Here is an 8,410-nt window from a genome sequence, read left to right on the forward strand (position 1 = left end):
CTCAGTTCGCCTGAACCCTCTGGCCCATCCCTAACTGTGACATAGACCAGACTCCCAGCTCTATTTTGTCAGACCAGCTACAGTATGTTAGCTCATTAACATTAACAGGGTTCCCGTGGGTCTTTTAAAAAGTACTAAATGTGATTTTTAAAATTTTAATGCATAAATGTCTGTAAAAGTTTTCTACTTATACGATGTCTTAAATTTTGAGATGGCACTTAGACTAACTGAGACTGTCTAGAAATCTGTCTTACTGTATCTGGTTAGCATTTTATAATTTTTTTTTTTTTTTGTTACAAATTTTTGTGGATTTGCATGGTGGATCTTGCAGTCCCATGACTTATATGTACACTGTCTCCCACATTTTCTGCAAACAGAAAAGACAAGAAGAAGCTAGCAAGTTGGCGAGAAGCAAAGGAAATTTAGCTCTAAGATGAAAAGTGGACTGCCAGGCAAGGTTAGCTCTTTTGATTTGATTTTGAGGCAACCTTGGGACAATGGGAATTATAGCAGCTGGATCCCAAATGAAATCAGAAAAGTACAGGTGCTACACTGGTACTCAAAAAAGTAGAGGGCCAGGGTAGTCTTACATGTCTGCTGCCATAACATATTCAGCTCCCGTTGGATTAAAGACCATGCAGGTACACTTCTCGGGGTGACTGTGGTTCAGTGGGTAGAGCAGTCATCTCCCAACCGGAGGGTCGGAGGTTTGAATCTCAGTGCCTGCAGTCCACGTGTTGAAGTGTCCTTGGGCAAGACACTGAACCCCTAAGTTGCCCCCGATAGTTAAAGCCATCGGTTGAGTTGGCGCTGCAGATGGCTGCCTCGGTTCTGTAACAGAAACAAATTTCTTGTGCGTAACATGCTTGGCCAAATGAAGGTGATTATCCTTAATATACAAATAATTAATTCTAGTTCCGGGGAATGTGGATCCAGTTATACCAGTCCTGCACTAATTCCCACTGTAAAGAACATTATAATGTCCAGTTCTTTGCTACAACTGTTTGAGAAGTAGGGTTGAGGTTTTTGCTGGTGTTGAATTGCACTGTGGTAATACTGAGGGGTGTTTTTATAATCTTGTTCGCCTGAATTATATCAATGTGGTTGTCAAGGAACAAACTATAGCTTCAAAAGTGATTACAAAATGTAATTAACACCTCTCTAGAAAAGTTTAAATAAAAACAGAACATAACTGTCATGTAGAAGGACTTTCTGTTGCATTACACTGTATTAGGTTTTGTTAGGTGGACCTAATAAATTGGTAACTGAATGTATATAACAAAGATGTTCAGAAAAATGTTTGATTTCACTTCTGTTGACCTGCAAGTTACCAAAATCATACCTGCTGTTCTGTTTTACGAATGATTCTATTGCCCATACAGTGTGGTTATACCAGTAATTATCACGTAAATAAGCTTTTGCTCCAGCCCTGGAGTTTCCATTGTGTTTTGGTTAGTCTTGCTGCTAACGTAGCCTACTCTACCTTAGCATCATTGTGTCACCATTGATGGATTAAAAACACAGTTTAACATGCAGTACTAACAAAATAGGTGGTGGTGTTATGGTGCATTAACTGAGGTCCAAATCTGACAATGAATAGCAGTGAATGCTCATGCTAACAAGGTAAACAAAAGACTCTTCTTCCAGTGGCCACCCATGTCCCCATCAACCCCCATACATAATTGGTCAGCTATCGGTGTCTGATTCTGTGAAAGTTGACCCAGATTCAAATTTTTCCACCATATTGGAGAGAGACACACAGGAGAGGCTCTCCTATAGCTCCACTAGCTCAGGTATCCATACAGTGACTCTCACAGCAATAATAACACGTTTGTAGTGACTGTCAGAACTCCACCAGACTCTCTCTCCAATGGAGAAAAGGAAAGTCTGACAGCAGTTTCTTATGCCTGTTAGCGATGACACTGTCCACTGTCACGATGCTGCACTGTGAGCAGTGGTCAGCGTCCTCTACTCTCCATGTCACACGTTACATGGCAACTATGCCACACCCCCTAGTAGTTGTTCCTCAGTCCTCTTGCATTTTTCTTTTTTTTTATATGCTGGGAGAGAAAAATATAGGTGCATAGTTACCCTTTAATTAGGTAAACCGAATCTTGGGTTTTGGACTGGAGCAATCTTGGACACAGATTTTGTAATGGACATTTAGTACTTGTTTTTGTGTTTTATAGACAGAACAAGCAATAAGCAAATTAATTAATAAGCAATTAATTAGTTGCAGATCTAAAGGTATTATTAATATAGCCCAAAGCATGCAGTATATGGGGATGATTCACAAATAGAGAAATGTTTTTCTTTCTACGTTTACTTTTTATTTTCGAGAAAACTTGATACGTTACTTCAGAAACAAGCCTGCTGAATGAATGAAAAAAACATCTGACTACCTAAACGGGGTATGATTGTACTGGAGCATAATCAACTGGTACAAGCCATGTAAAAACAAACGGATCACTGCATTGTGAAGGCCATGTTAGTAGTCAATCAACAAGTGATATCAATTGATTTCAAAAGATTTAATCACGATTGTCCATATTTAACTTACAAGTACATTTACTCAAGTAATGTACTTGGGTACAATTTTGAGGCATCTGTATTTGAGTATTTTCATTTTCTGTTACTTCATACTTTGACTTTACTACATTTTGGAGGCAAATATTGTACTTTGTACATTTGTTTTACAGCTTTAGTTATTAGTTACTTCAGAACCAGATTAATACAAAAAAATACAGTATAATTATAAGACCGCATTGATCTATGGTGGAAAATTCACATGCTAGCCAGCAGTAATTCAAATTAAATACATATAAGCAGGTTACAACTAGCTCTGCCTTTACTAGCTGCCTCATTAAATGTGATGTACACAATAATGCATTTGTATTTATAATACAATGATATGATACACAGGATTGTAAAATGTGCCATTCTGCATAATGAGTAATTTTGCTTTTAATACTTTTAAGTATGTTTTGATGCTAATACTTTTGTACTTTTACTTGAGTAACATTTTGAATGCAGTACTTTTACTTGTAACAGAGTATTTTTACACAGTTGTATTGCTACGTTTACTTAAGTAAAGGATCTGAGTACTTCTTCCACCACTGGTTCTAAATGTACCTTAAAGGGACCCCTGTGTAACTGATTACTGAGAGAAGTCCAGTTGTCTCCGGTGAGCGCAACCATGTTTGTCTGTCCCAATGCCTCCTCCACTTTAGCTTTCTCATCTTCATACAACTTGTGTATCTTGGTTACAGTGATGGCTCTCAACATGCAGTCTTTGGATACAATGTGAATTATTTCAAGCAGACCCTCATTGTTCAGTGTTAAATGGCCTGTGAGCTGTCACCCATTTAGCTGTCACTGTTGAAAGTTTGTTGCTTGTAGAGTTGTCCAGGTATCTCTTTGCAAACTATTCAGCATGGTCTGTTTTGGCGAGGGGAGGAGGGCTCTCTGCATCATCTTGTGTTTGGCTAGCAAGTGGTATTTGAGACTCGGTGTACCCCTGTACTCCGGTGGTAACTCAATTCACATCAACAGTAAATGCAAATAACTTTGGTCTTGTCAAGAGAACCATCTGGCAGGGCTTTGAAGCTGAACTTGCCATTCAAAAGACCCTTTTTCTTTATCAGTTTCTGCTGCATTGCTTCCTGATTTCCAAAACTACGGGGCAAGCCAATGGTCATAATCACAGAATGTACATGTGTTAATTACACCTCAAAAAAAATTGTGGTGTTAAAAGCTTTTTGCACTAACTCATTATTGTGTTAACTTTGACAGCCCTACAATAGGTTAATCAATTTTGGAACTATATGACTCTCAGACTCATGCATTAGTTTTTCATGCATTGATCTCAGACAGGGCTTGAAGGGAGGAAAGCTAGCCTGACTTGAGTTACGTGATGTGGTTTTCTTGATGGACCTTTCATCTGCAGAAGCATGCTGCAACTCATTACCCCCCCTCTCTCACAGATCGATACATCATGCCTTACATGGGAAGGACAGCAGTTCCAGGGAAAAAGAGCAATCGTTGAGAAACTCTCTGTGAGTTTATCTGGTGACTTATAGTTTTGTCAGTAGACTTACAGGTGACAAATGTTACCCTGAGAAACCTGATACCATGAATTAGACAACCTCTATAGTAATCTGGTTATTTTTAAATTGTCTACACATATAGCAGTCAAGTAATTAGATTTTACTTAATGAAAATAATTCAAGAGGAATCTTGTATAAAGGTTTTTATTTCTTTTTGGTTTTTAAAAATTCATTCATTGTCTAATATAATTATTAATCTTCCTTATATCTATGTTCTTTTATGCATGTACTAGAGTCTCCCCTTCACAAAAATAGCGCATAGTATAACAGCGCAAGACCACCAGCCAACTCCAGACTGCTGCATCTTGAGTATGGTTGTAGGACAGCTAAAAGTAAGTGGCACTATCACTGTAATAACACTCTGTTTTACTGCCAGATCATCACACATTCACTTTCATTGTAAATAAGGTTTTTCATGTATGTACCTGTTTCAAAAGGTCTTTGATTTAAAATTAGAATTAATAAACTAACATTTTATATAGTCAAATATTTGATGTCTGTATATAATGAAGAAAAAATAAATATCTTTATTGTCATTGCACTGAAAACAGTACAACGAATAAAAAAAAAAAATACAGGTTGGTTAAAAAGTACCCTTTATTTCAAGTCTTTTTATTTATCAGGACCTAAAAAAAACTATTGTTTGGACACTGCATGATTAACTGTTTTTCCAGTCTTGAAAACACAGGGGTGTGGGTGTGTGTATACATCATGCCCAGAAAAAAAAAAACTTTAGCCATGGTACCTGTGAAAGCACCTGTGCTGATGTGGTGAATCCTTTGTACAATAGAAGATAACAGTGCTATTCCAACTCTTTCTGTTCTCATATTAATCATTTTTCTCACTGTTACAAAAACTACACAAATATATTGAGTTATTAGGTTCAACTATTGCAGTCCAATCCAACTGCTCTGCAATAAGTTCTGTCTTCATGAAGGTTATTACATTCTGTTTGTGTTTGAATGCTGTTGAGTAAATCATGTAATTCTGGAGGCTGAAGTTTGTAGTGCTGGTGCTTTTATATTACATTGTATTGACCACTAAGTGTTTCTGGTATTTTGACAGATTATTTAGGTCCCTTTTGTGTTTGTGTGATTGCTGGTGTAGCCAGTAATCTCCACTGTGGTGTTTGCCCTGAACCTCCTCTGTTTGTGTGTGTCTGTAGGTAGATGATGACCCCATCATGGGTTTCCATCAGAGTTTCATTCTGAAGAACATTAATGATGCATGGGTGTGCACCAATGACACGTTTAGGCTGGCTATTCACAACTTTGGCTAACCCCTCCCCGCTCTGGTGGGCAGGGGCGGCCATAGTGAAGGGCACCAAGTGATGAAATATGGAGCGAGGAGATGAGGATGGAGAGAAGAGAGAACACTCAACCCTTCCTCCTGCTGTCTCATTTCTGCCTGTTTGACAGACAAGCAAACACCAGAGTCTAGATGTCATTCACTGAACCTCATCCAGGTGGGTTTTAAGACCACCCAGTCAGTAGAACTGCAACGTGTTCTTTGCTGAGAGCCAGCCGACCAATCAGATGCCCCTGTCTGCCACTCCGATGATCTGCATGACGCTGGGAACCCCTTCATTACAATATCTACAGTCAAGCCACCAAAAAAAAAACAAAAAAAACAGCTGACCGACGCCATTAAACTCTTAACTCTGCTCTGCTCTCCACTCCTCTTTACTCTATTCTAACTCATTCTATTCTACTGTTCACTCAAACGCTGTCAGCTCAGTTCTGTTAGCACTGTTGTTGACTGGTTTGTAGATCCTTGTTCAGGTTCAGAGTCAGCTTTTTCACTCCTGACTTCTTGTGTTGTAATTTGTTTTTAGGCACAACTTGTGTGTTGACTTTAGCTTGCCTTAGTGTGTTTGAGTTTTATCTTCCTTCTACACAGTTGTTAACTTTGCCATGATTCATTCTCATGCTAGGTTTTGCTCTCGCAAACCAAAGAGTCATGGAAAACATAAAGTTTGACTTTGCTGTTTGATCTTGCATATTCTCTTTCTCTCACACAAGTCTGGCAGTTAACATGGACTACAGCCACGATACACAATAAAACCTGGACTTTTTTCTTAATGGTGTGGCCTTGTCTCTCCTTCTCTTTAGCTTGCTGCTTTCCCAGCCCTTTATCTCTTTATAGTGAGGTGTAATACGCATCGTCTTTAAATATATATTTTTCCTTTTTTCCAGATTTGTTTCAGTGAATTTACAACAGAAGATTAGCTAGACAACTGAAAATACCTAGTTTATATTTATTGTGACCAGGGGTTGCTCTGTTGGCAAATACCATGAGTTGGGGAATTGGGAGAGGACAAATTGGATCAGTAAATCTCAAATCATTCATAGCTTTAAGAAGAAATATTACATTGAATTTAAAAGTTTACCACCTTACAGTATTATTTCTATAGTAGGTTTTCCTCAATAAGTGTTACAGAACTTCAAATACTACCAAACTGGTGCCACAGAGATACTGCTACAGATTATGTCTATGACTAAGTCAAAGATGTCATTGGATGGATCAGAAGTGTTTCAGAGTCATTCATTTGTTGAAACGGCTATTATCCACCTCTTTCTGAAAAGGTGTAGCAGTGTTTTGCTGATTCATTTGTACACTAACCTCCCTGTGTTGACTACATCAGTTATATTCGTACAGACAGTCACTGAGTGGAGGGCACCAAACTAGTGCACGTCTGGAAGTAGGGCCCATCTGTTATCTGACATGCTCATGGGTCAGAACTTAACCCGTATAGTGTGGAGTGCGTGGATAATAAACAGGCTTACAGTGTTTAGTAGTCAACTAACAATCACCTGATGAAATAATAAAGAAATTATTAACCATTTCCATGAATTAAAATTTAAGTGATGTGGTTAAACAAATTAATTTAAGTGATGTGGTTAAACAAATTTGCTTTTAAAATGTTGCTTGAGAAAATGTCACCCGTGTACTTTATCTAAAAAAATAAATTTATGTATTTACACTTGATTTGCAAAGGGTCTTCATTATACCAAGAATGTGAATTCTATATGTTTTTCACTACTTGAGCTTCACACACACTTTGATCATGTCAGAAATTCCAATTTGTATACATGAATACAGAACATTAGTTGCATGTTAATGGCCAGAAGCCTACAGTATAGGTAAAACCAAAATGACAGTAAAGAAAAACCTAAGGGAGCACACATCTTTTCACTTATTCAAAGGCATAAAAAAAAACTTGGTATTAAAAAAAAAAGTAATAGCAGGCTGCAGGGGTGGTGAATTTGTGAGAAAACTACAACCAAGACGCATTCTGGGTATAACAGCTGTGCCTGAAAGAGGCTTGAGTGAGCAGCCTCAGCATTGAAAGAGTATAGCAACAACTGTGCCTATCTTTAAGAGATCTATTTGGACATGATAGATATAGGCCACATTCCATTTTACATAGTCAGTGTTGGGGAGAAGTGAACTACATGCCTACAGTACTTAAACTAGTTTTAACATTTTGCTGGCAGTTCAACTATATCCAGTTTTTCATAATGATTCAGGTAGTTAAAATATTGTTGCCATTTTTGTGTAAACTACTGAATCTAAAAACAGTTTTGGGCCATAAAGGGAAAGGAATTATTTTTTATTTTGATATTACCATTGCCTGTTGTATAATGACTTTGAGAAGCTGCTCATATATCATAAACCAGAGATTCTGCTCTAGCAAATAAAAATATAAGCCCATTATTAGTAGAACTTTGTCCTAGCGGCTGCAAAACTGGCAGCAGACCAGTGCTCAAGTCAGTCAGTCAGTCCTTTTTCCCCCCTCTGTTGTAGTCAGATAATACAAAATCCAGATTTGTTTATAACAAAAATATAATATTGCTGGCAATTTTGTTCTTGTGAAAAGCCCAGATAGGACAGTTTTATTTATGACAGGTTTTGGTCTCAGGTAATAAACATGAGTGACATTTTATACTGGCATCTCTTATATTTTATTTTAAGAGAAAATGCACAGAGAAACTGACCCAGCTCACTGTACCTGCCCCCACCTGTCAGTGGATTACTAGCTTTCTGACAGACAGGGAGCAGCAGGTGAGGCTGGGGAAAACCACATCCAGCAACCAGACAGTAAGCACAGGTGCCCCCCAGGGATGTGTGCTCTCCCCTCTGCTGTTTTCACTCTACACCAACGACTGCATCTCGAAGAACCCCTCTGTCAAGCTCCTAAAGTTTGCAGATGATACAACGGTCACTGGTCTCATCTGAGACGGTGACAAGTCAGTCTGCAGATGGGAGGTTGAGCAGCTGGTCCTGTGGTGGAGCCACAACAA

General features: G+C 38.3%; 1 protein-coding gene across 7 annotated transcripts in view; it reads left to right on the forward strand.

Annotated features, from left to right (window-relative positions):
• The window catches only part of nutf2 (nuclear transport factor 2), a 9,846-nt gene extending 3,659 nt beyond the window's left edge, over positions 1-6,187 (forward strand). For 5 of the 7 annotated variants that reach the window (XM_020604428.1, XM_020604426.1, XM_020604427.1 and 2 more), the window contains 3 exons: positions 3,984-4,055; positions 4,340-4,438; positions 5,272-6,187. In XM_020604428.1, coding sequence (XP_020460084.1) covers positions 3,984-4,055; positions 4,340-4,438; positions 5,272-5,385 — 285 coding nt within the window. In that variant the 3' untranslated portion in view covers positions 5,386-6,187. Of the gene's footprint in view, positions 1-377; positions 458-3,983; positions 4,056-4,339; positions 4,439-5,271 lie in introns of all 7 variants that reach the window. The other 2 variants (XM_020604431.1, XM_020604432.1) reach the window with 1 other exon arrangement.
• Positions 6,188-8,410: the final 2,223 nt, after the last annotated feature.

Source organism: Monopterus albus, unplaced genomic scaffold (assembly GCF_001952655.1).
Source record: "Monopterus albus unplaced genomic scaffold, M_albus_1.0 scaffold65.1, whole genome shotgun sequence".
In the NCBI taxonomy this organism is placed as follows: Eukaryota; Metazoa; Chordata; class Actinopteri; order Synbranchiformes; family Synbranchidae; genus Monopterus; species Monopterus albus.